A 27,323-nucleotide genomic window follows, 5' to 3' on the forward strand; every position below is an offset into this window, starting at 1 on the left:
ACAATAGGAGTACAAAAACATTTTCAAATTTCACAAACATAATCCACCTTCCATTATATTATCTACTCCAATACACACAGGGGATTGAATGGATTTTCTGTCACTGAATAGGTTCCTATAGTGAAATCCTTTAATAATGGCTCCTCTGTATTAGATGCCAGTTATTGCAGTATGATTTTAAGGCCTCCCCTCCCCACTTTTTTTTTAATAAGATGATTGTTGCAGAGGTAATTTAGAGCCTCAAACTACTGCTCTTATTCAATAGAGAGGGAAGGTGCAAACTGATTTATATGTCATTTTATTCCCAGTGCAGATACATTGTTTTCATATTACAGGGAAGGGGCAAACCCAATACGACCCTTTTAACACACAGTCTACTTTCACTGACAGCTGACATGTAGTCAAATTCTCCTTATCACCTTGTAGGAGGATAATAACCCAAGGACAGTTTAAGGAAAGGAAAGGAACCTCTTGTGCAAGCACTGAGTCATTACTGACTCTTGGAGGGACGCCTGCTTTCGCTGACGTTTTCTTGGCAGGCCTTATAGCGGAGTGGCTTCCCGTTGGCTTCCCCGCCCATGATTCCCTTTCCCCCAGCTAGCTGGGTACTCATTTTACCAACCTCGGGAAGGTGGAAGGTTGAGTCGACCCGGGCCGGCTGCTTGAAACCAGCTTCCGCTGGGATTGAACTCAGGCCGTGGGGAGAGTTTCGGCTGCAGAAACTGCTGCTTTACCACTCTACGCCACACGAAGCTCTAAGGACAGTTTACCCCCAGGATAATACAACTGTCTGCATGGGCTGAACATCTGCGATGGCTTAGAAGGATCCAATACTTCCATACGTGGTTAGAGAGTCTAGCAGTCAACCAGCAGGTACAGCTGGGTGGATCTTGCCAAGTCTAGAAACCAGGCCAAGGCCTGGGAGAAAATAAACAGGACGCACAGTCAGGACACCAAGCTGTTTGTTACAAAAAGACAGTCTGAGAAAGCAGGTTAGGAGCAGAGGGGTAGGTTGCAAGGCCAGCAGGACCAAGGTTTGAGAGTGAGGCAGAAATGAAGGGAGGCGTTGAATCTGCACAGAGGAAGTGCTTCGTCACCCAGATGGTTCTGCTGGCAAGAATAGATGGCAGAGACATGGCAGTGACCAATCATGTAGTGGAGAGGGAGAGCACAGGAAAAGATGAGCGATGATTTTTGGCTACACAGGATTTGTTGTCTTCAGGAGAGAAGTGGCAGCTCAGGGAAGAAGGCTCATATTAAGCACTCACGAGGTTTTTGGTTTGCTTATCCCTTCACCCACAGCTGATAGGCTTGATACTATCTACAATACTTCCAGTGTGACATAGTGGACAAAGTGTTGACCTAGGGTATGTCTAGATGGGGCGATATCCCAGGGTTCATCCCAGGATCGTCCCTGTGCATCCACAAGATGCACAGGGGATCCTGGATGCAGGCAGGGAAGATCCCTGCATTTCCCCAGGATATTGCCTTACACTTTTGCCGCAGTTTTTCCCACAGTCCCGGGATGATATCGAGACCGTGGGACATTTGGGCGGCTGTCCCAGTTTGTCCTAGCTCCTCGTAAGTAAACGCAAGGAGCCAGGAGCCAGGCATGGGGCACAGAGCTCTTCAGGAGCTCTGTGCCCATTGGGGATGGGAGGCTGGAGCGGGATTATTATTATTATTTTAAAACCCCTACCTTTTGCAATCGAGCGCTCATGCGCTCATTTCCAATAAAAAAAGAAGAACCAAAATGGCAGGAACAATGTACTCTTTCTCCCAGGACGCCACACTCCGCATGTAGTCTGAGGGGGAGGATCTCACGATCACCATATCGCGAGATTCTCCCTCCTCTGCCAGTAGGTCTAGACATGTCCCTGGAGACACTGCGGTTCAAATCCTCATTCAATCCTGAAGTTGATTTAATGAACTCGATTCAGACACTCTTTACACATACCTCACCTCAGAGAGTTGTTGTGAAAATAAAAGTGGGGAAAACGGGCCATAGGCATTGCCCCAAGAAAGTGTGTGATAACAATGAAATAAAGAAAGACAAATTAAATCCCATTCTCTCTTGCATTGTTGGCATGTTAACTAGCTGAAGAAGTTTCCTCAAATTTCCTATGGACATTTTCTGATTTTGACCTTCTCAAGCTAGAGCTTTTAGCTCGGAGCAATTTGGGATGCTACCACCACAGAGCTGTATCGTTGAGGCATATTGCTTGTAATTATAAATACCTCAGACTGAACAAAAAGATTTACTCACCAAGTGCTCTGAGCACAGTTTTCCAGCCCTTAAAAATAGACTACTCTAAATTATACGGTCATTCAGGCAGTTCTTCTCATTAATCAAAGAGAAAGAGCAATCACCTAGTTTATCATCAATTCTAAGGATTTTTTTTTAAAAAAAAACCAAAATGTGAAAACCATCTTTCAAAAGAATGCAGAAAGCTTTAATATAGAGCTCTAAAGCAAACATCACAGACATTGAAAAATGGATTACACATCAGACAAGAGGGTTTAGTTTTAAAGATGGCGTAAAAATGAATTAAAATAAATACATAAAAATAAGAGAGGCCCAGTGTGGGGGAGTGGTTAGAGTGTTGGACTGGGAAACCAGGATTCAAGTACCCTCTCAGCCATAAAACACACTGGGTGACTTTGGACAGTCACAGACTCTCAACCCAACCTACCTCACAGGGTTGTTGTGAGGACAAAATGGAGAGGAGGGAAATCACGAATGCCACCTTGGGCTTCTTGGAGGAAAAAGAGGGATATAATTTTAACAAACAAATGAATAAGTAATAATAATACATGTAAGTTTTCAGAGTTGGACATATGTATAAGATGCTATTACAGCCTTGCCCATCCACAGTGCCATCATTCGCAACCAGCATGGCCATTGGGCATTCAGGCTGTGGATGATGTAAGTTGTATTCCAACATATTTGGAGAACATCAGGTTAGGGAAGGCTCCCCCATTAGATTACTTACTGGCCATGGGCTAAACAGGAAGATACCATGACTGAAAAGACAAGGAACATCTGAGCTGAAAGAAGAATCAAGACAGAGAAACAGTGAAGAAAAACAAAGAGGAAGAACGGTAAGGTGACCATATGACCGGATTTTTGATGACAAATCCAGAAGGGGAAATCTGAATTTTTTTTCCTAGAGAGCAGCTCTAATGGGAATTAACAAAAATGCTTATAACTCCGTCATTTTTTAAGATAAAGACATGAAACTTGGCACAATGGTAGCTCTTAGGAAGGGCTTTAGTCATACCAAATTTGAAACAGATCAATTCATCCGCTGATTTTTTAGAATTTTTTTAATAATTGAGGTTTTAAAATTATTATTTTTAAAATCGTCATTTTTAAAGATAAAGAGATGAAACTTTGCACCATGATAGGATTTACGTAGAGCTTTAGCCACACCAAATTGAAACAGATCTGTTCATCCATTGATTTTTTAGGATTTTTTTTAAAAAATTGAGGTTTTTAAATTATTATTTTTAAGCTGTCATTTTTAAAGATAAAGAGCTGAAAGTTGGCACCATGAAAGCTTTTAGGTAGAGCTTTAGTTATACCAAATTTGTAACAGATCTGTTCATCCATTGATTTTTAGGAATTTTTTAAAATTTGAGGTTTTATTTTTTTTAAAAAAAAAATTATTTTTAAAGATGAAGAGATGAAACTTGGCACTGTGATTGCTCTTAACAAGGACTTTAGCTATGCCAAGTTTGAAACAGATCTGTCCATCCATTGAGTTTTAGGATTTTTAAAAAAAGTTTGAGGTTTTAAAATTATTATTTTTAAATGACATTTTTAAAAGATAAAGGGCTGAAAGTTGGTACCATCATAGCTCTTAAGGAGAGATTTAGCTATGCCAGGTTTGAATCAGATCTGTTCATCCATTGTTTTTTTAGGATTTTTTAAAAAGTTCAAGGCTTTAAAATTATTCTGTTTTAAAACTGCTGGAGCCATATCCTTCAGACTCAGGTTGTCAAACCTCCTCTTTGGGGTTTTGCATATTGAGCAGTTTCAGCCCTTGACATTAAGTGGATCTCCAGTCTTTAGGTAAACTACCACAACACCCGCCCTAATGTTAGAGTAGAGAAACTTGTGACAATTATACACAAGCTTTTTTAAAAAATTGAAATTAAAAAAAGCCAGCCATCCGGCCGGCCAGTAGCAAACCCTGTTAACAACAACAACAGCTTGCAATGAGTGAAGACACAGTCAGAAAAGATATTTGAGGGGAGGGAAGGCTGTATCACACAAAGCATAGCAAAAGCTTCAAAGTACAGCAAAACCTACAAAATTAGGAGTGAATGAAGTTAATTTCAGATACATTGAATCTCTCACTTGTTCTTTATTTCAGTGATTTTAACATTAAGATGCTATGTAGAACAGATTTGTCTTAAATGTGTGCTGTAAAATCAGACATGTGACCAAGGCTATGTTCGGGTGGGCACGCCCCCTTGGTGCTGGACATGCCCCCTTGGGGGCGACCATGTTGTCCTCCTTTTTTGTTTCCAAAATATGGTCACCCTAAAGAAAGGGAAAGGTTTCAACTGCAACAATGGTGAACACAATAAAGATGCATCAAGGACTTCCTTGATGGATTTCCAATCAACCTGAAGCTATGGATTACAGATCACAATCCGGGTCATGAGCTCGGATTGGCATACAGGAGCTCAATAAAAATTAGGAGGGACCAAAGGGAAAAAACAGTGTCTTCATGCCATAGAATCATAGAATCATAGAATAGCAGAGTTGGAAGGGGCCTACAAGGCCATCGAGTCCAACCCCCTGCTCAATGCAGGAATCCACCCTAAAGCATCCCTGACAGATGGTTGTCCAGCTGCCTCTTGAAGGCCTCTAGTGTGGGAGAGCCCACAACCTCCCTAGGTAACTGGTTCCATTGTCGTACTGCTCTAACAGTCAGGAAGTTTTTCCTGATGTTCAGCTGGAATCTGGCTTCCTTTAACTTGAGCCCGTTATTCCATGTCCTGCAATCTGGGAGGATCGAGAAGAGATCCTAGCCCTCCTCTGTGTGACAACTTTTCAAGTATTTGAAGATATTTGAAGATACACCATAACTAATCATACCAGGCAAAGTGACAGAACACTCAGATGGCTGAGTACCTATTAGAAGGGAAGCAACACAGGGCCACCCAAAATTAAGGAAGTGGTTATCTACATACTCTGGGAATTTGCTAGGTATGCAGTAGCATATTCTTTTGTATGTGTAACTAAAAATAAAACTAGAGAAAAGCAAACAGCATTTAACAGCATATGCTGAGTTTTTAACTGACCAAAGAATAGTTGTTTTAATTGGATATTGTTGCTTTTTATACTTTTGGCAGTTTTAAAATTTTGTATATCTGTTTGTAATGTTTATTGTTTTTAACTTTTGTAAACCGCCCAGAGAGCTTCGGCTATGGGGTGGTATATAAATGTAATAAATAAATACATACATACATACATACATACATACATAAAAAAACAGCCCCGTGAGCTTCCATGACCTCATCAGAATGTGATGAAGGAAAATTCTAGAACAACTCATTTCATTGTCCAGGTTCACAATGAACACCACAAACAGGAACCTCCATCTTTCCTGCCACCTGTTGTTGAGGGAGGGCAACGTATAGTTGCCCAAATACAGCTGTGTTAAAGTACAAGATTTCTCCACTGTTTTCTATGGGCAGCTCTTACTTCCTTTGAGGGAGGGGTCTAAAAGAACCATAGAATCATAGAATAACAGAGTTGGAAGGGGCCTACAAGGCCATCGAGTCCAACCCCCTGCTCAATGCAGGAAGTTGGGCAAACTGTGTGAGTCCAGAAATTAAGGCTAGCATTGACTGCAGTTAAGCTATGGAAACTGGAGGACGCCAGTTTTGAAAGGAAGAATAAACCAGGCAAAGGAGGTGATTAACTTGTTGCAGCCTTAAGGTAAGCATTAAGGTGTGGAGGCATTTCTTCCCATGCTCTACTCTTCCCTCACAAATTCAAATACTTATTGTACCCCTGGTGGTGGGGCGGGGCAGGGGAGTAAACAGGATTGAATGTCCTCCCCAATCTCTGAGAGACTGTGGAAGGAAGGGTTATTTGAGGACTGCTTCCCCACTTATTTCTACCATTCAGATCTTACTAAATTTCAACACAATACAGCTTGCTACGCACCACAACATCTCTATGCCAGCTCTGATGCCTTATAATTCATGAGAGAAGGGAAAGAGTGCAGCTGCGTTACTGTCAGTTTCCCGTTTGCTCACAGTCCTCCATCTTCACACTTGTCCTGAAAATGATCTCAGTCATCAGAGATTTTGCCTCTTTGTGTGAACCTTTCCAACGAAGTTCAGTTTGTACCTGGGAGTCTCCTATTCCCACCCTTGTGGTGCACTTTGATTCCTTGTGCCATTGTTTATTATTGCAGTACACAGTCAACAGCATTTGCCTTCAGGCAGTACACATGTTACATGTCTTTTGATACCCAAAGTGGGCTTTAATGGGTTTCCCAGTCACGGAATTTACAGCATGTTCTCATGCAAGCAACAGTGTCTGCAATCTCAGGTTTAATTTTTTATAGAACTTGTAAAGTATTCAAGATGTTGGAGTGTCAGATCTATGAAAATATAGCCAGTCAGTTTTCATGTCGCATCTTGGATAGAGTGGATACATTCAGGTTCTCCTCCTCCCCGACTTAGTAAAGCAATTGGCAAAACAGGAATAAATATCTATATTATGAGCTATCTCCAGGATTCGGGGCAGTAAGCCTGTGTGCACCAGTTTCTGGGAAACATGGGTGGGAGGGTGCTGTTGCACCATGTCCTTCTTTGTTGGCCCTGGCCAATGACTGGTTGGCCACTGGGTGGACCCTTGGTCTGATCCATCATGGCACTTCTTATGTTCTTATTATTTAATTTCTATCAAGGCTTCCATCTTTACCAGGGACAGCTAGTATAAGAATTGAAATGCAGAACTGCAGGGTGGCAGTCAGAGAATGGTAGTGAAGTGGATAGAATTCCCAGACTGAAAGAGAAGTCCACCAAGTTCAGGCAATTTGAAGTCAACGTGTCCAGTCTATAAATCCAAAAGTTTTCCCTTCTTGAAGAATTAGATGGCTGCTCTATAGGGAGTATTATCTTGTCTGAAAGACTGTGGCCATCAGAATTAAAATGGTTCACCACAGGTTTTTTTCTGTCTTCTTTGTTATTAAAGCTGACTTGTGGTTTTTGAATCTTGTATGAAGATCAGCGGTGGTTTTGCTGATGAACTGCATGTGGCAACCAGGGTGCTTCCATTTGATGACATATATTACATTCTTACATTTGGAAGTGATTTCTGTTTAATAAGATAGATCATTGAGTTTTGGAATGTTGCAGTTTCTTGTGCTCTCAAGACACGTGCGGATTTCGTGGCTGGTGGAAAGCATCAATGGGTGGCTCATTCATGGTTTTTACAAGATGCAATGAGTTAGCAATCAAACTTTCCTTAATTGCAAAGTAGCAGTTTGGAGACCATGAATGGAAACCTACCACAGAAGGTACATACACCTGTTTTTATTTTTCTCCATCTCCGCTTGATGGAGAAAGGTTATACTAACCAGTACTGATGAAGGCAGAAACTGAAACATTTTATAAGAATTAAAGAATATATATCCCTGTTTTGCCAGTAGCTTTACTAAAATTATTAATTCTTATCACAATGGGCTGCATCACTCTGGGATTCTGGGTTTGCCTGATTGCAGTGCTGTTCAGTTGTTTTTCCTGGGTCCATATGTGGCCAAAAGAGCATTACCCATGCACAAGATGACCCGCACCCAAAACAGCCCAATAATGAATGAGCATACTCAGTGGCCCCAAAATGATGGGGGTTAACAGAAAACAAGAAGGGAGGAGGAATGAAATGCACTCCATACTGTAACATTTTGTTGCAGGTCCCACTTGTGAAGTCTATGACACGTTGGCAGCCACTTGTGGATACACTCAACAACTATCCTTCCACAACTGGATCTGATTTTATATTAATTTTATTTTTTCAGGTTTGCCTTTTGAGTTGTAGTTGGAAATAATTGCTTTAACTCCCTCCTCAAAATCCACCTTTTCTGTAAACTCTTTGGCACAGCTTTCTGGACAGGATCTACATTACTACTTTATAATGGTTTATATCAGTAAGGACAACTGTTGGGGCCCAGGACACATTGCATATACCGTTTTCAAAATGCTTTCCAAGTATTATATCCTGCCTGGTGTAGATCCGGCCTTGACCCTGGTCCCCGTACCCCACTATAAGTAAGCCAAAGTTCATGTGACTAAAAGGAATATACATCCTTCTCCTGTATACCTCTGCTTCCATTTCTTCTCCTTTCTCTGTCGTCACCCTGTATTAAATTGTATATTATAAGCCCCCTGGGACAGGGATCTGTTCTCTCATATTTTGTAAGATGCTATGCACATTGATGACGACGACGACAACAACAACAACAACAACAACATACTAAACACACATCAACCACTTTGCAACCATTTAGAATCAAATTTACCTACCTGAAAGTTGTAGGCAAAAAGTTGAAGACGAACTTGTCTTTAAGGCACATCTCATACATTAGGTATTGTTGATTTGTTTAAGTAAGGCCTGATGTATACATACAGAAGAATGACATGGGACTGAGGAGGCAGAATTATCTATACCAATTTGGAATAATGTTCGTAAAGTGGGGGGGATTTTTAAATTCTCTACATGAAAAACACCTTGCCAGTTTTTTGTTTTTTGTTTTAACCTAACACAGTATTTTTATTTTATTTATTTATTTATTACATTTTTATACCGCCCAATAGCCGAAGCCTGGGCTAGAATCACTCCCCATTTTTTATTTTTTTGAATGGAGTCATTTGTAGTTTTTACCCCATCTGCAGCACGAGGTGGTACAATCTATCCCAGCACTTCAGGACTCTACCACCTCATTCTGTTATATATGAATACCAGGACTAGTGAATACAAGTGACAAATATCCCAAGAAACACCCTGAATTATTATTATTTTTTAGCAATGTTGGGACTACATCCTAAAAACTACTCTGGAGGTAGCTCTCAAATCCTCTGCCTCCTTGTGCAACCCTTTCTTTAGATATGGGATCGCTGGTTTCATTCCATTCCATATTTCTCTCTCAAGGCTTATCCTTTAATTTTTGGTACCACACCCAAACTCCTGGCATAGCGAGAGAAAGCAATTTTCCTCCAGAATCAGAATTAGTGTTGCATGATGAATTATTCCATCAAAGAAGCTGCCTGGTGATGCACTATCTACTCTCCCTTCCCAAAAGACTGGATACATTCCCTTCTACAGTGCCCTAGTTTCCCCATATGTTAGCTCAGTATGCTGTCACCATGCCACCTGATTGGCTCTGATGTCCTCATACAACTTGCTCTACAAACTTCCTTAACTAGCACAGTCAGCTTTAATCACAGGAACACATCCTTTGGCTCTATAGGAGCAAATTTTAGCTGAAAACAACATTTCTCAGTGTTTTCCTGCCCTACAATTGAAAGTTTTACCTCCAGAACTGTCAGCCACTTACATACTGCTATTATATTCATCATCTGCTTTTTAACCGATTGATTAAGTGCACATGCATCCATTTATAACCAAACTTCCACACAGGTAACATTTTGAGACACTGAAGACATAAGATTACAACACATAAACTAAAAGCAAAAAAGCTTAAGTTGAACCTTTACCTTAAAAATCAAGAGTAGCTTTGATGGAGACATGATAGCACTCTTCAAATACTTAAAAGGTTGTCACACACAGGAGGGCCAGGATCTCTTCTCGATCCTCCCAGAGTGCAGGACATGGAATAATTGGCTCAAGTTAAAGGAAGCCAGATTCCAGCTAGACATCAGGAAAAACTTCCTGACTGTTAGAGCAGTACGACAATGGAATCAGTTACCTGGTGAGGTTGTGGCCTCTCCCACACTAGAGGCCTTCAAGAGGCAGCTGGACAACCATCTGTCAGGGATGCTTTTGGGTGGATTCCTGCATTGAGCAGGGGGTTGGACTCGATGGCCTTGTAGGCCCGTTCCAACTCTGCTATTCTATGATTCCATGTTCATACTATAGGTATCATCACTGGCTCCTAACTTTGAGAGTGCTCCATGATACACAAAACAGAGACACGTTCAAAATGTGTGTTTTTATTACTGCAGAGTTTTCCTTTACTTGTCTGCCCTACAATCTCAGTTATTTGCAGAAACTCAATAGAGTGTCATGGACAGACTTCCTTCTTAAGAATCAGTAACATAAATGGGAAGTGTGTTGGACTATGGATTCAATTGCAGATGCTCTCAAGCTACTCCATTACATTCATGGGATGTGCATTCCCATAAAAAAAATCTTTGCCCTCCAACTGTTTCCAATGATTACTCTCCCCAGCCCACAACTACAATAGCTGAATCAGAAACAAAATCTGTTGAATTACCACAGCATCCCTAACAATACATAAAATGAGCTGCCTGAGGAGGAGGCAGGACCATGTCATCCTGACCCCTTTAGGCATTTTGGAGTTTCCCCCCTCCCCAACGAATGCCAATAGTTCAAGCCACTGTTCACAACAATAGCCTGCATAGGCTCAAGGTACCTAGTATTACTTCTGATCAGGCAACCACTGTTGACTATGGCCTCAGCTAGACCTACCGGTCTAGTGCGACGGAGAGGTGAAGATCTCGTGATGTTTTTATCATAGGATCTCCCCCTCAGTTTACAAGTGGCGCACAATGGCCTCAGAGGTAGATGATGTCACGTCCACCATTTTGTTTGTTTTTTGTTTTTTAAAGACGAAGCAGCGCACAAGCACTACTGTGCAAAAAGTAATATTTTTAATTTTATTTAAAAAAAAATCCCGCTCCCCCCTCCCCCGATGGGCGTAGAGCTCCTGAGGAGCTCTGTGCCCCGTGCATAGGTCCCAGCTTCTTGCAAGAAACTGCGAAGAGCCGTGACAAACCATGACAGTGGCCCACCCATCATCCCAAGACCACAGAAAAAGCGGGCTTGAAGCGTAGGGCCATATCCCAGGGCAAAGGAGGGATCATCCCTCCCTGATGCTGGGATCCCCTATGTGACATGTAAACACACAGGGATGATCCCAGGGATCACCCCGGAATAAAGCCCCATCTAGCTATGGTCTCAGTGTCTTCCCCTCTCAGGCAGCCAAGTAATTCCACCCCCATGTAGGGATGCACAAGAAATTCGTTTGTTCATTTTTTAGCATAATTTACCAAGTTTTCACCTCTTAGAACAAAATATGGACCTGAACACAGCCTGTGGTTGAAGTCTGTACATTTCTGAGCTTGTGATGCAATTTACAGAAGTTAAAAAAAAAAAATCTTCACAAAAGCTGTATGTCTGAAAAATAGCCACAGTAAAAATGTATCCTCTTAAAAATGTGCACAGATACACTTTGATCAAGGAGAGAAAAATGTATATATCCTGTGCTCAACTGAGGCGTACATTTGGCAAAAAGACACAAAAAATCTGTAGGAAAAGAAAAACAAAAGCTCACAATTGCATACAGACCCAAGAGAGAGCTAAGCTCAAGAAGGAATTTGGAGACCTTCAATGGGTTGAGTTTTGCTGATTTTCATATCCCTAATTAAATATTTTTTCTATCCTCCATTATATGCATGACAAGCTTGCCCCTGATGGGTGTATGTTAAGAATATGCATCCAAAAATTAACAAGAACGAACACAAAGCACTCCTGGCCTTGTAGACCAGTTGACAGCTCAGTGTGATGAGCGTCCTTCAGGTCCCTATGCCTTCAAGATAGCCTATGGGGAAAAATCCTCTTCTTCCTCTCAATGTCATATAATTATAAGGAAAGAGATTTTGGTGCAGTCCCCTGAGGCTAGCTGACGAGGGCTCACCATATGTTTCTTGACTTCCTTCGATAGTGCTGTATGTTGCATTTACAGAGCAGTTTCTGAAAGCCGTGTCGGACTTCTCCAAATTACATTAGCAGATTGCTAATGGTCCATTGTGGCAATTGACATATTTTAGCAATATTTATTAAATTGTTATGAAGCATGGAGTGGCTCAGCTTTACTTCTAGGCTGATGAATGGGAGGTGGGAAGATAGATGGATTTGTTACTCTGCGCAAGCATCTTGTAATTTGCTCATTTGTATTGTTTGTGCCTTCTCCTATTGTCTGCACACACAAAAAAATCCTGAAAAAGTGGATTTCCATAACATTTATGAGAATGGCATGTTTAATGTGCCCTGCAGCATATACAAAAAGGACACTTAATGCAGGTCAGTTCTGAACTGCAGGTGAAGATGTTGGGAGAATAAAAATAATTTCATTGTTTTATTACCTCGACAATAAGACCACTGCAATGTGTTCAAATCCTTGAAGACTTTTGGAAGGCTGCAACTTATCAACAGAATAGAAGTGCCCCTTCAATGCCCCTTGTGGGCTCCATGTTCATCTCCAGGCAGAACTCCAAAAATGTGGATTGGAATGAAAAGCTTACCAGAGTTTAGATCCTACGTAGCTTGGCGACCTCCGGTTTATTAAGGATGGACAAATCTGCCAGTAGGTTGTGTTGGACATGTTCATCATTTTGGTACTCTTATTAACCTTCTCTACCTCTGTTTATGGAAAATACCTTTTCACTTTATACAAATCCCACTTATTTATTCGATTATTTATTTATTTGTAGTTTATTTATTTGATTTGCACCCCACCTTTCTACAAAATAATGGCACTCAAAGCATAAAACAATATATTAAAATACAATAAACACATAACAATTACATAACAAGGTGTTTGTTTTTAAATGCGAATTAAAAACAACACCCAACCCAACAGACTTGCTTACAAGCCAAAGGCCTTCTTGAATAAAGCAGTCTTTGGCTGCCAGTTGAAGGACAGCAGAGAGGGAGTGAACCTAGTTTCTCTTGGGAGGGAGTTCCGTGGTTAGGGAGCAGCTACTAAAAAGGCCCTCTCTCAGGTTATCATGTGCCTCTGAAGGCAGCCATTTTGAAAGGTCCAATCCACAAAACATTTCTTGCTATTTCTTGCTCATTTTTCCAATGCTAAGTTGTCCTCATGAAAATGTATAGGCATTTTTATGTACATTTTTTTTAAATAATAATAATAATAATAATAATTTTTGTATGTTTTTTTCCCCTTCCAAATGTACACATTTCCCCCATTAAATAAAGTGGCTTTGTGCACATTTGTTGGAATATATGCATTTTTGTGCACATTTTTAAATGCACACATTTATGCCAGCATTTTATTTTGCAAACTCCATCATAAACTTTGGAAATGTATGCATTTGGGTGACAAGCTGCATTCCCACTCGCCAGGTTCGGGAAGTGTGGATTTGGTGAGTTCATCTTGAAATGCAAACCGAACAAATTTCCTGCCGATCCCTAGGCTAAACGAACTAAGATCAGAAAAAAAGACAGATTACATCTTGTCAAAGGTCAATTGGCAAATAGCATTTGCAGACTCTACGTTAATGTATGCCCGAAAATGAGCATTTCTACTGTTTGCCTGGGCACAGAAAGACACATTATATTTTAGGTGCGGGAAGGTATCATAACAAGTGAATTAAAATTAGGTAAAAAGAATCTGTTCACAGGAAGACAAAGCAGGCTATTAGTTAGCAAAGAATGTCTTAGTTTCCTTCACAAAATGGCTGATTCTGCTATTTGAGAGCCATGTATATAATTATAGTGATATGTGGGAAACATGCTTCCTGGAATTAGGAGGGAGAAAGTTTTTACTCACTTACTCCCAACTAATTGGGAACTAATTACATGTTGGTACAATTGATTTCGCAATTGGTATAACAGATTGAAATGTGTGCCATTGTATTCAAGCATGGACAAACTATTCCCATTAATGTACATTAGAAACAATTTCTGCACAATATGGGGTAGTCTATTGGCTTCCCCCTCCCCTCTGCCATATGCATCTTGGATCCAGTGTCAGTTGAGACAATATAAACTTTCTGATGGCAAAAAGAAATTGATTGCATCTTAATATTTACGACTTCTGCCATAGAAAGTCAATTGTAAATGAACCATCAAGTGGGCAGAAGGTTACTGTATTGCTTTCCAATAGCCGTCTGCCACTTAGAGCTTAGCGTGCATCATTATCAGTGATACTTGGAATTCCTAGTCAACCCAGAATGCTATTTGATAGTTGCATGTATTTGGTAGGATTAGCCTAATATTGGTAGTCTGGAGACACAATTGCATCCCAGTCAGGCAAGCAAATGACTGGATGTATTCTAAGGCTGGGAAAAGTGAAGCAAGACACTCACTAAAGAGGATGGAGAAATCTGTCTTATACTGGGTCCATGTCATTTGTGCATGAATTTGCCTCTAATTCTGTTGATTTACCATTTCCTCACAAAATATGACTATAATGCGTATTTAAATGTGCACTTCCTCTCAAGAGACCTGTTTGTATGTGTATTTTAATATGTTCAAAAAATTGTCAAGAACTATCAAACCAGATTTGGAGAAGTGGAAAATCCAGTGAATAGGCTAAGGTCCAATCTGCACAAGTTCAGATCTGGCAAGTTCAGATCAGGTCTATTCATATAGGAAACTGCAAAGATCAGTTTTCTCAAGCATCCCCAGCAATGAGCAGGCAGACACAGAGCTATGCTGCCAAGCAGATAATGAGAAGGAGTAGGGAAAGGTAGTCTGATAAGACTTGACTCAAAAGAGTTACTGAGACTGAGGAATCCTGGCTTAATAGAACACAATATGAAGGAGCAACATCCTGGTGAACACAGGCCGTTCACCCCTCATTCAATCCTCCTGTTCACGACAGCAGGTAAACAAAATATGAAGGGATAATTTTGGGTTATTTTAGAACTTGGGATTATCATTAATTAGACCCAAACAAGTCAGAATTCATAAGCCAAATTTAAAACCTTGTTTAAAGCTGGCTTCCAATTTTGGCCTGTTTGGGCACACTTAAAGTATAATTTTGGATTCGGACATAAAGGAAAGCTATCCCTCCCTGGTTTGTTTACCCACCCACATGAAGAAAGTGCATGCACCAACAGTATGCTTGTTCACATTGTGGTTTATTAAACTAGGATTCCTGACTTAACATGATGTCTGGAAATCTGGGATGTATGAGAATTCCATTTGGGAGTTCAAAGCTTGACAGTTTTTTCCAGTTTGATTCTGTGGACTTCATTCCATTTTTGGCCTGCAGGCATCAACTCAATCTGTAGCACGTCAAGCCAATATGCAGAGACTTTTTAAAAAAAATACTGGCAATTTGTGCAATTTGGGGATCTTGAAATATGACCAAATGGTGTATTATTATTATTATTATTATTATTATTATTATTATTATTATTATTATTATTATTATTATTATTATTATTATTTAAAATGGCAAACTTGCACAAGTGCACCTATCTGCTATGTAGCCCTGCAGAGGCATTATCTCCCTCTTGTAAATATCATTGTCAGTTTCATCCTCTCCATACACTGTGTTATTGAGCAGAAACATATTCCCTGCTTGTCAAAGAAGTTGTCAATTCCACCCCCACCACCTTTCACTGGGGAAGTGCTGAAGTGTAGAGGCTGAAATTGACAAGTTCTTAGACAAGTAGGGACTATGTCTCTGCTGAGCTAAACAAAGTAGTGCATGGAGAGAATGAAACTGACCAAGCAGAGAGAGTGTGTGTGTGTGTGTGTGTGTGTGTGTGTGTGTGTGTGTGTGTGTGTGTGTGTAGGATGAAATTGACAAGGATTTTGACAAGAAGCAAACATTCCTCTGCAGAACTAGATAGAGGACAGATGGACTTACGATTGTGTGCACTTCCACAAACTCACCAACAAATAAGTATTTATTTTTAAAACAACAAATCATGACCCCATTTGCCCAATGTTCTAGAGCCCATGCATAAATTACCATTTGTGCAAATTACTGCAGAAAAGGCAGAATACCCTGCAAAACCGATGCTTAACAGAATGGAAATACTGCAGAATTCCGAGCACCACACATCCCTACTGAAAACCAATCAATCAATCAATGGAAATTGGACTGTAGTGGGCACAAAAGTGAGTCACTACCAAGTGAGGAGGAGAGTCCTATTTTCAAAAAAGCAGTACCAATCACTTCAATTATTTTATCTATGCTGTTTATATGTGGTACTGGATCAACTCAACACTTTCATAAAATGTGAAACTTATTTAACATTCTGTATGATGCTTACTGCAAAAAGGGTGGATGGTTTTCTCACAGAATACAAATCAAAGCTTATTGCCTACTTACTACCCAACAATTTTATGACGTAGCATAACTTAGTGAAATAATGTCCTATTAAGTCTCTTTCACTATATTAACGCATGGTCAGAGCAGATGGATCTTCAGAGCCCTTATGACAGCCAAAAGACTTATACTATCACCTTGGAAGGACAAATCCACACCTCCCATAACGCAGTGGATTTAGGACTTAATAACATTAACAACTTTTGAATGGGTGTTATATAGATGCAACTTGCAAGTGGATTAATACATGGCTATCTGGTCTGCTTTTCTTGAAACCTTTGTATAACTATCTCCCCTTTTTATGAACTGTACACATGATGGAAATCGACGATAATCCTATATACGTACGATTTTCACAATGCATTTTCTGTTCTATTTTGTTAATATTCACAATTTTTAAAAAAGTCTCTCTCACTACGACAATAATTGTAGAACCAGGAGACGTTGACATGCTTTTCGCCTTCCATCTCCTTCGAATAGATGGGATTTTACTTAAGAAAGTACCACACCCGGCTTTCCATATTACCCAGTTCTATTGGCTTTGTATCTAGTATATATTCTAAATACCCAGCTTTGCTAATATAAGGACTACACTGTTTTTCATTAATACCAATCCTCCCTTATGGGAGATGTGTAAATTCTGATTAGTATAGAGACAGACTCTGCCAACTGCTCTGTTTTCATTTTTTTCACATTAACAAATGGAAATCTTCCATCTGCTTCTGTGTCCCAGCATGCTTCTGTGTGAACTGAAATCTTTTGCACAAAATCAAGTTCTAACCTTATTTGGCTGCGAAGGGCTTACTCTATTAACATATTAAGGGACAGATAAATAATATTTGCATGCCAGTTTTGTATGTATCTAATCATATGGCAGTTCCATTTAATTTTCACTTCTGTCTGCAGCAATAATAATAATAATAATAATAATAATAATAATAATAATAATAGCACAAAATTTTGCATTTTCATGTGCAACTTTCTTAATATGTGCATTTTAATATGCAGGTTTTGAGCTGAGAACTACATCACAACTTTCAAAGAAGAGTTCAATCTGTAGAATTACTATGGACAGTATCAAAGCAAACTGATCCGAAAACAGGGGCCATGCTGACTCTGTTTCACAAGTGGTGGCCACTGCTGATTCTGTTGCACAAATGGTGCTCATGGCTTGTGCAATGGGTATTTAGCTCTTCCTTTAGAAAGCCCTGAAATGAGCAAAAATACTTGTGTATGATTTAGGGCAGGTCAGTGTAGCTCTCTTGTGCGAGCTTTGACTACCTGCGTTATGTCAGAAACAAGTATTTCTGCTCGTTTCTGGATCCTACAGGAAGCACTAAATCCACATTGTGCAAGCAGTGTGCCACGTGCAGAACAGATAAAAGGAATTGGCAATGGCCCCATTTGTGCAATGGCCTGCTGCGATATTGCCCAAGGTTCTGAATTGCATATTAGACTGGGAAGTGCAAATTCAGTTGGTTCATTGAAAAATGCAAACAATATACAAAATATAACCAAGCTATTCCCAATTAATTGTGGGTACCAGTGTGGTGTAGTGGCTAAAGTGCCGGACTGGGAGTCGGGAGATCTGGGTTCTAGTCCTCACTCAGCCATGGAAACCCACTGGATGACTTTGGGCCAGTCACAGACTCTCAGCCCAGCCTACCTCACAGGGTTGTTGTTGTGAGGCTAAAACGGAGAGGAGAAGTACATTTATCAACAGGTACTTCTGGTCCTTTTACTGGGAATAGCTGGCATGCATATAAACTGCACAAATATTCACAAGCAATAAAATTGTGAAGTGGTATGTGGATAATTTTATCATCTGAACATTTTACTTCCCATACATCTCTGTTCTGCAGCTTCTTTTCTTTGTGTTTTTACACTGATTTTCGTGCTAGTTATAGAGCATTATTATACCATCTGAGGGGGAAAAAACATACTGGAAACCAATGAAAATGACTCTTAATGACTTCCAGTACAGTGGAGCTTATTTCAGATGTAATTAGAGCATATAAAGAATTACATAAATATTTCACTGAAACTAAAATGATAAATACTAGATACACTTCAACCAATTCAAAAACATTTTTTTAAAAGACTCACATCCATTACAGGCTAAGAACTTTGCTGCTACAATATGAATGCTTACTCCAAATAATTCAAGCATCTTCATACATTTTAAATTAATATTCATGAAACCTTTACAAAATAGATATTATCCCCATTGACACCCAAACTGAACTTTTCTTCAAGTTCAATTAATAACAGAAATTTTGTTTAAAATATTATCTACCTACCAACAATTGTAGAAGAAGATGGACTTCATTTTACTTCCATTGTCATATTAGTTATGTATTATATTGGTATACCACTCTTTCTTCAAGGGGTTCTCAGTCTGTGGCATGGATTTCTGCTCCAGTCAGCACATGGACTAGAACCCTGGCAGTGTTTAAAACCTCAAGGATGTTGTCTATGTTTGACCAGTAAACATGAAGCATTAATGTTTGACACAGAAAGTGGGTCAGGGGGATTCTGCTTATTGGACAACCTAGTTCATTCTTATATTAGGGTGACCATACGAAAAGGAGGACAGGGCTCCTGTATCTTTAACAGATGTATTGAAAAGGGAATTTCAGCAGGTGCCCTTTGTATATATAGAGAACCTGGTGAAATTCCCTCTTCATCACAACAGTTAAAACTGCAGGAGCTATACTAGAGTGCCCAGATTTAAAAGAGGGCAGGGCACCTGCAGTTTTAACTGCTGTGATGAAAAGGAAATTTCACCAGGTTCCCCATATATACAAGTGCCACCTGCTGAAACTTCCTTTTCAATACAGCTGTTAAAGATACAGGAGCCTTGTCCTCCTTTTCATATAGTCACCCTACTTATATACTAAAGTGATAAGCAAATTTTAAAGGAAGTGATAAGCAATTTTTTCCCCAGAATTTCTATAAATTCTATTTAGAGAATTTCTATTTCCATATCGGCAGCCCCTCTTCTGTGACTACAACCTGTAGCAGCCTTACTTCGTAGCTTGGGCAGCAGTCATGACACCGCTGAGGTAAGGACCAAAGTGGGTTGAGTTCAAAGTGTGCCTCAGGGCCTTTCCAGACAACAACATCAGCAGTGAGGTGTATTGGTAGGAAAGTTCAACTGGTACAACGGTCCGGAAACTTCAACTGGTACAAAACAGGGCAGCACGGTTACTAACAGGGACTGGCCGACGAGACCACATCACGCCAGTCCTTTTCCAGCTTCATTGGCTGCCAGTCCAGGTCCGGGCCTGATTCAAAGTGCTGGTATTAACATTTAAAGCCCTAAACAGCTTGGGGCTAGGCTATCTGAAGGAAGCATCGTCCCGTATGTACCTGCCCGGTCGGACCCTAAGGTCATCCTCAGGGGTCCTTCTCCACGAGCCCCTTCCAAAGGAAGTGAGGCAGGTGGCTACCAGGAGGAGGGCCTTCTCTGCTGTGGCACCCCGGCTGTGGAATGAGCTCCCTAAGGAGGTTCGCTTGGCACCTACATTATATGCTTTTAGACGCCAGGTGAAGACCTTTTTATTCTCCCAGCGTTTTAACAGTCTATAAATGAATTTTAACTTGGTGTTTTAAATTTGTAATTTTGCATTGCTGCTGTTTTTATCTGGTTGAGCTTTTATATTGTATTCTATATTATGGTTTTATATTGTGGTTTTATACTTTGAATGTTTTTAATTTTTGTGAACCGCCCAGAGAGCTCCGGCTATTGGGCGGTATAGAAATGTAATTAATTAATTAATAATAAATAAATAAATAAAGATGGGGATCCCTTGCAGCTGTGGAAGGAGCTAAGAAATAGCTTGCCGTTTCTTTTAAAAAAAGTGATATTGGTCGGGTTCAACGCTTTTTATAAGAATCAGGCTACATTAATGTCCTGGCACTTGAGTAGTACCATGGCAGGGGCTTCTGTGTCTATAGAATTTAAGGGGCTACTACTTCTAAAATAACTGCCAACATAGCACAGTCAAGCGGGGATGCTATATCAGTACATCACCCGCACTGTCCAATAAGAAATGCCAATCTTATACTTCATGCTTTTTTCAAGTGAATGTTCAGATTTCTCCATAAGAAAACAGGGCAAGTACAACCCCCCCCCTTTTCTGAGCGGCTCTTCATTCACAGCGGGTTATTAAATGTTACTTCAAGTCTGGATGCATCTGGATGTAGGAGAGCCTCCTTTGTTAGACCCTCTGCTACAATTGCAAGGCTAAATATATATATATATAATGCTGCTTTTCTAATGCTGCTTTTATTTGGCATATTACACGAAACGCTCTGCAGTGCTCACCTCTTCAGGCTCCCCTATTGAAGTGGTGCTTGAAGGAAAGGTGGTCTGGATAAAAATCAATGCTTTTTGCTTGCAGCCAAATTTACTGCAGTGAATGAAAGCCAACACCTATTGACATTTCTGGCAGAGAATTTAACAAAAGAGCAGCTCGGGAAAATAGAGATTCTCCACTCCCCCCATACCAGCTCAGACTTAACTGCTGAGCACAGCACATAACAGTAGCAAGGAAATCATTACCAAGCTGAAATGGAGGTGGAGGCAACTTGGGAATATTAATTTTGGGTAGATGCATTGTATTATTATTATTATTATTATTATTATTATTATTATTACTAGGTAGCTGGGGAAGTAGCATGTTCTTGAATGGGCGATTAAACATTTTCTCAAAAAAGCAACACAATGAATATTGGTGGAGTTATACAAGTTAGATTTGCATAACTGGATTTGCACAAATTAACAAAAGGTGGGGCCCACACTGAGTCGAGACAGCTCAGGAATTCACAAGCTGGCATCTGGCAGCCCAAGCTGGCAAAAAATCACTGAGCACAACCCCTGAAATGGATCTTTCCAACATCTCCAATGGCTTTTAGACAGTTCATATCTGTCTACACAACTGAGTTTATGCTTGCTTTTCCTCCAAGTTGCCAGATCTGATATGGATTTCACAAGTATGAAGCCAGACCCATCTCTGAAGATACTGAGTTGTGCAGCAAAAGAGACTTCTTTCCCCCAAGAAAAAGTAGCTTTCAGGAATATGTAGATTGACCATCACAGAGTTAGAAGATATAAACTTCATGACTAAACCCTCCCTCCCTCCCTCCCTCCCTTCCTCCCTCTCTCTCTCTCTCTCTCCACGCACACACACACACTTTTTCTTTACTTATTTCCTGACTCAGAATGACATTTGAACACACAGATTTGTCAGTGCCTAGGAATAAATTGTTTTATTTCTACTGGAGCCCATCTGCTCGATTACAAAAAAAAAAAGGGGGGGGGAAGCATGCTATGAAATTGTAATAACACTTACTCATGTTCTTATATTGCTGATTAAAGGTGCTTTGCTTTCATGCTTCTGCACTTTAGGGCATTGTAACCTGACACCAGAATGTCAGCATGTAGCATTCAGAGAGGCCTGTTAACTAGCAAAGTGCACTCTAAAACACGATTCTGAACTTTTGGAGGCAATGCTCAGTGCTCTGCTCATGACCCAGTAGTGGCTGCATGCTAATGAGGGTATTTCTGGATGATTCCACAGTAACCTGGGTCACTTATCGAGCTATCCAGGGCCTCAGCCTGACATCCATTGCACTAATAATGGCACTGCATTTTCGTTGGCATTGAATGGATCACTTGGCCTTAGAGCTGAAACGCACTGTGAAGAGATCATGTGGTTCAAGTCTTGTCAGAATGTACCACTTCAAGACTGTGAGATGGGTACATGTGAGAGTGCGCTCCACCCACCACATACACAAACACACGGTGGACTCAGTTTTCAGTTAAAAGATGCATAAACATTGCATGGAAGAGGCAACTCTTTCCAGTACATCTCTATAAAGCGGAAAGTATGTGTATGTCATGTATGTACGGAAATGTTTACCCACTTCCAGATGAGTTAGAAACTTGAAATTTGGCATGCTGATAGGTCTGGTTGTACAATGTACCAGAAAAGTCTAAAAACATAAAATTTTGTGTTTTAAGTATTTTTAAAGGAGATAATAAAAAACCTAGGCTTATGCCTACAACTCCCAGCATGGCTTGGGTGGAACTCACAGCATGCTTTGGGCAGGAGGCCAGACCTACCAGCCTTTGGGGGCCATTGTGAGTGCACAGGCGTGTGGCTGCTGTGTGCCTTTAACAACCCAGACTCCTAGGGTCAGTCTCAAGTACTCAACCCAATTCCACATAAAAGGAAACAACCCACATAAACGGGCTGCATCCATTTGTGGTGCCTCCTCCCACCCTGCATGCATGCTTTTAAAATCATAACTAGATACAACAGTGCGACTTTGAAAGGACGGACCCTGGAAATACTCAAAGGCATCCTGTCCTGATATTGTTGTTTTCTCAGAATCTGGGGAGTGTGGGGGCGGCTTTCGTCCTTAAGAAGGAGGGAGGGGAGGCACTCTGTGCATACCCAGAAACAGGCCTGATGAAGCGGGGCAAGTGCCCAGCCCGGCCTTTCAGTACAGGCTCCTGATGAAGCACTTGGTGGGTGAGGAGTGCAGGCTGAGGCAGTCCCAGCGTGACTTGGCTGGAGCTACGTGCGTCCACTGAGAGCTGTTTACCTCCCCACCTCATCAATGCTTCTGCTCAATGCTCTATCAAGGAGCAGCATCAGCAATGAGAGGAGGGAAGCGCCTCTCAGAGGAAACAGACACCTGAGGGCAGCCAAAGGCATCCTGGGAGGTGTGGCACTGGCGTGTAGAGTGGCTGATTTTAAAGAAAGCACGGGTTAGCAAACTAGGTCACTCTGTGCAAACCAGGTCACTATTGCTCAATCCTATGTCAGCTCCCACTTCCCTGACCTCTCACTAACTGTCTTAGTTCTCCTTCTACCTGACTTTCTCCAACTGCCACTAACCCCACCCACCGTTCCATTCTAGCCTCGGCTATCAGACATTCCCCTGTTTCAACGGCGTATTATTATTATTATTATTATTATTATTATTATTATTATTATTTATTTATTTATTTATATAGCACCATCAGTGTACATGGTGCTGTACAGAGTAAAACGGTAAATAGCAAGACCCTGCCGCATAGGCTTACAATCTAATAAAATCATAGTAAAACAATAAGGAGGGGAAGAGAATGCAAACAGGTACAGGGTAGGGTAAGCAGGCACAGGGTAGGGTAAAACTAGAAAACTAAAAAAGTTAGGCTTTTATATCAAAATCATAATCTTTATTCAGTAATTCCTGCATCTGTCTCAGAATTTTGTGGTTTAATTACAACAGAGAGGAGAAGATCTCATCAATTTAAAAGGCCTTGGAATTTATTTATTTATTTTTTAAAAAAAAATCCCTTGGCTCTGGAAAGCCATTAATGCAGTCACTAGGCAAGCTTGCCTGGGAAAAAGACATCCATAAGCAGGTGCTAAAACTTTCTCACCACATTGCAGACAGTGTTCAAAGATTAACACATTATTCAGGGTCTTAGGCTTATGACTACAACTCCCAGCATGCCTTGGGTGGGAGGAAAGACTTAAAGGTCTTTGGCAACCATCATCTGGAAGTGGCTTGCCATCCTGGGCCTGAAGGGAGAGTCACTGGGCTGGCTGCCTTGGTTACTAGGCTCCATAGGGAGTGGAAGGGAAGGAGGGTGCAGTTCTGGGCCCGTCGTTGATGGCAACGACCAAGCTACCCATGAGTTAGCTGGTCAGCTCCCTGAAAGCCAAGCTACGGGCATCGATTGCATGGTGCAGTGTGGACTGGCTGAGGCTGACTTCACTTCCCAGGAGCCTCAGTGGCAGGACTCCCATTGGGCAAGTCAGGCACCACCATGAAAGGCATGCTGGGAGTTGTAGTTTTTGTTTTCTGTGCGGACAAGGAAAATCATGGTGACAGCTTCAAGGCAGCCCTGGCCATGTGTTGAGGGTAAGAGAGAAAGATGGGGTGGGGGTGGGGGGGAAGAAACTAATTTATTCACCGGGTATATCAGCTAATAGATACAAAGGGATCATCTGTCATCTCCATATGCATGTTTTGGGGCAATGGAAACATTTCTGATTAGTACTAATATTTTAACTATCAGCTGCTGTATCACAAATACAAGTACTTACTTCACTCATGAAATTAAAGCATAGTGAGCGTAATGATCCACTTTTATAATATTAGCTGACACCTGTTTTTACGATATCAAAGCCCTTTTAATGACATGCTTATTAAAAGAAATTATCTCTTTACAAGAAATGTCAGAGGAAATTATGATCAGGATATATTTACTTGCCAAACTATGTGCTACGAAGAAAGAACATGCACAATCTAAAGGGTTGCTCAAGACGTTTGTGATGCGACAGTGCAGATATGGACCTACCAGAACCACTAGCACATTGCTTCTGAGTCTCTTCTACCCCCCAACAGCACATGTGCACACCAGAAATGATAAGTGTGACTGCAGTGTGATTGCCTCTCCATGAAACACACATTAGACAGGCCTCACAAAATCTGGAGAACCCTAGTTTCTATAAATTCAACTTCTGAGCAAAGGACAGATGCATTGTGCCTCTAGTACAGCCTTCCTCAACCTGGGGCGCTCCAGATGTGTTGGACTACAACTCCCAGAATGCCCCAGCCAGCTAGTACACTTTCAATGAGCAGACAATTGAATGAAATGCACCTGACACACTGCAAATGCAGATGGAACAGATTTTACCCAGTCTGTATATCCCTAATTCAAACCCAGACTTTTAAGGCCTAAATACTCAAAGCCCTGGGCCAGACTGGATAAATTGGTTAGCTTAGGTTTCTTTGACATTCTTTAAAAAAATAAATTTTAAAAAATCAAATCTCATTCTTCCTTTCACGAATGTGGAGAACTTAGCAAAATTTTGGTAAATCCTCATCAAAACTGGACTGAAACAAAATTTTCACAAACCTGCACTTTTAAATCACCTCAAGACAGACAATTTTTATTTATTTATTTATTTATTTATTTATTTATTTATTACATTTCTATACCGCCCAATAGCCGGAGCTCTCTGGGCGGTTCACAAAGTAATTGCAAAGTAAATACAGGAAGGGGAAGAAGAACCATCAGCAACCTATGGTAAGGGTGGGTACTAGAGAGGAAATTATCCTTGGTGTGTGAGAATACGGATGTTACAAATAAAAATACACTTTCTATTCTATCCCTTCTTCATAATGGACGTTATATAAACATTCCCAGATTTCAACACTTTTGTATATGTGGGGCTCCACAAATAGAAGGTATTATTCATTATAGCCCCAGGAAAAGATTTCTTCTACCTTTTCTGGGAGGAATATGTGACGAAACTATGACTGAGCGAGTATATAAACTAGTTGTAGATACAGATCCTTATATTATTATTATTATTATTATTATTATTATTATATTTATTTATTTGTATCCCGCCTTTTGTCCAATGCTGGGCCTCAAGGCGGCCTTACAAAGTTTAAAATATACATGAGGGTGGGGGGAGGGTAACAAAACCATAAACAATTAAAAAATACACAACAAAATTATAAGACATTAACGTAGATAGAGGGCTGGATTATTCTCCAAAGGCCTGCTTGAACAAAAAAGTTTTAGCCTGCTTCCGAAAGCCCATCAAGAAGGGAGCCAGCCTAGCTTCCCCGGGAAGAGAGTTCCAGAGCACCGGAGCAGCCACCGAGAAGGCCCTCTCCCATGTTCCCACCAAGCGTGCTTGTGAAGAACGTGGGACTGAAAGAAAGGCCTCTCCAGAAGATCTCAAAGCACGGGCAGGCTCATAAGGGAGAATACGTTCTTTCAAATAACCTGGACCCAAACCATATAGAGCTTTATAGGTCATAACCAGCACTTTGAATTGTGCCCGGAAACAGACTGGAAGCCAGTGGAGCTGTTTTAACAGGGGAGTTGTCTGCTCCCTGTAACCAGCCCCGGTCAACAATCTGGCTGCAGCTCTTTGAACCAGCTGGAGTTTCCAAACACTCTTCAAAGGCAGCCCCACGTAGAGCGCGTTACAGTAATCCAATCGGGATGTAACTAAGGCATGTGTCACCGTGGCCAGGTCCGACATCTCTAGGAACGGGCGCAGCTGGCGCACTAGCTTTAACTGTGCAAATGCACTCCTGGCCACCGCCGAAACCTGGGTATCCAGGCTCAGGGCTGAATCCAGAAGTACACCCAAGCTGCGGACCTGCGTCTTCAGGGGGAGTGTAACCCCATCCAACACAAGCTGAATCTCTATTCCCTGATCTGCCTTTCAACTGACCAGGAGCACCTCTGTCTAATCTGGATTAAGCTTCAATTTGTTCGCCCTCATCCAATCCATTACTGCCAACAAACAGCGGTTTAGCACAGAAACTGCTTCCTTGGAATTGGGTGGAAAGGAGTAGTAGAGTTGGGTGTCATCAGCGTACTGGTGGCACCGCACCCCACAACTCCGGATAACCTCTCCCAACGGTTTCATGTATATGTTAAATAGCATGGGGGACAAAACAGAGCCCTGAGGGACTCCACAGGCCAATGGCCAAGGAGTCGAACAGGAGTCCCCCAGTGCCACCTTCTGGGTCCGTCCATCCAGGAAGGAATGGAGCCACTGTAAAACAGTGCCTCCAAGACCCATCCCAGCAAGGCGGCCCAGAAGGATACCATGGTCGATGGTATCGAACGCCGCTGAGAGGTCCAGCAGAACCAGCAGGGACACACTCCCCCTGTCCAGTTCCCGGCGAAGATCATCCACCAAGGTGACCAAAGCTGTTTCTGTCCCATAACCAGGCCTGAAGCCAGATTGAAATGGATCTAGATAATCCATCTCATCCAGGAATCCCTGGAGTTGGGAGGCCACCACACGCTCCAATACCTTGCCCAAAAATGGGATGTTGGAGACTGGCCGGTAGTTATCCAATACAGTGGGGGCCAAGGAGGGCTTTTTCAGTGTGGGTCTTACCACTGCCTCCTTCAAACAGGCTGGGACCCTTCCTTGGCAAAGGGAGGCATTGACCACTCCG

At 41.3% G+C, this 27,323-nt stretch overlaps 1 protein-coding gene across 4 annotated transcripts in view; it reads right to left on the reverse strand.

Moving 5' to 3' along the window:
• Positions 1–27,323, reverse strand: part of NRG3 (neuregulin 3) — a 795,134-nt gene that overhangs the window by 553,919 nt on the left and 213,892 nt on the right. Inside the window, exon 3 of one of the 4 annotated variants that reach the window (XM_063131659.1) lies at positions 17,863–17,878. The exons of the other annotated variants lie outside the window; for them this stretch is intronic. Within the exon in view, the coding sequence (XP_062987729.1) occupies positions 17,863–17,878 (16 nt within the window). The remainder of the gene's footprint in view (positions 1–17,862; positions 17,879–27,323) is intronic. 4 annotated transcript variants of the gene reach the window in all.

Source organism: Elgaria multicarinata, chromosome 8, assembly GCF_023053635.1.
Source record: "Elgaria multicarinata webbii isolate HBS135686 ecotype San Diego chromosome 8, rElgMul1.1.pri, whole genome shotgun sequence".
In the NCBI taxonomy this organism is placed as follows: Eukaryota; Metazoa; Chordata; class Lepidosauria; order Squamata; family Anguidae; genus Elgaria; species Elgaria multicarinata.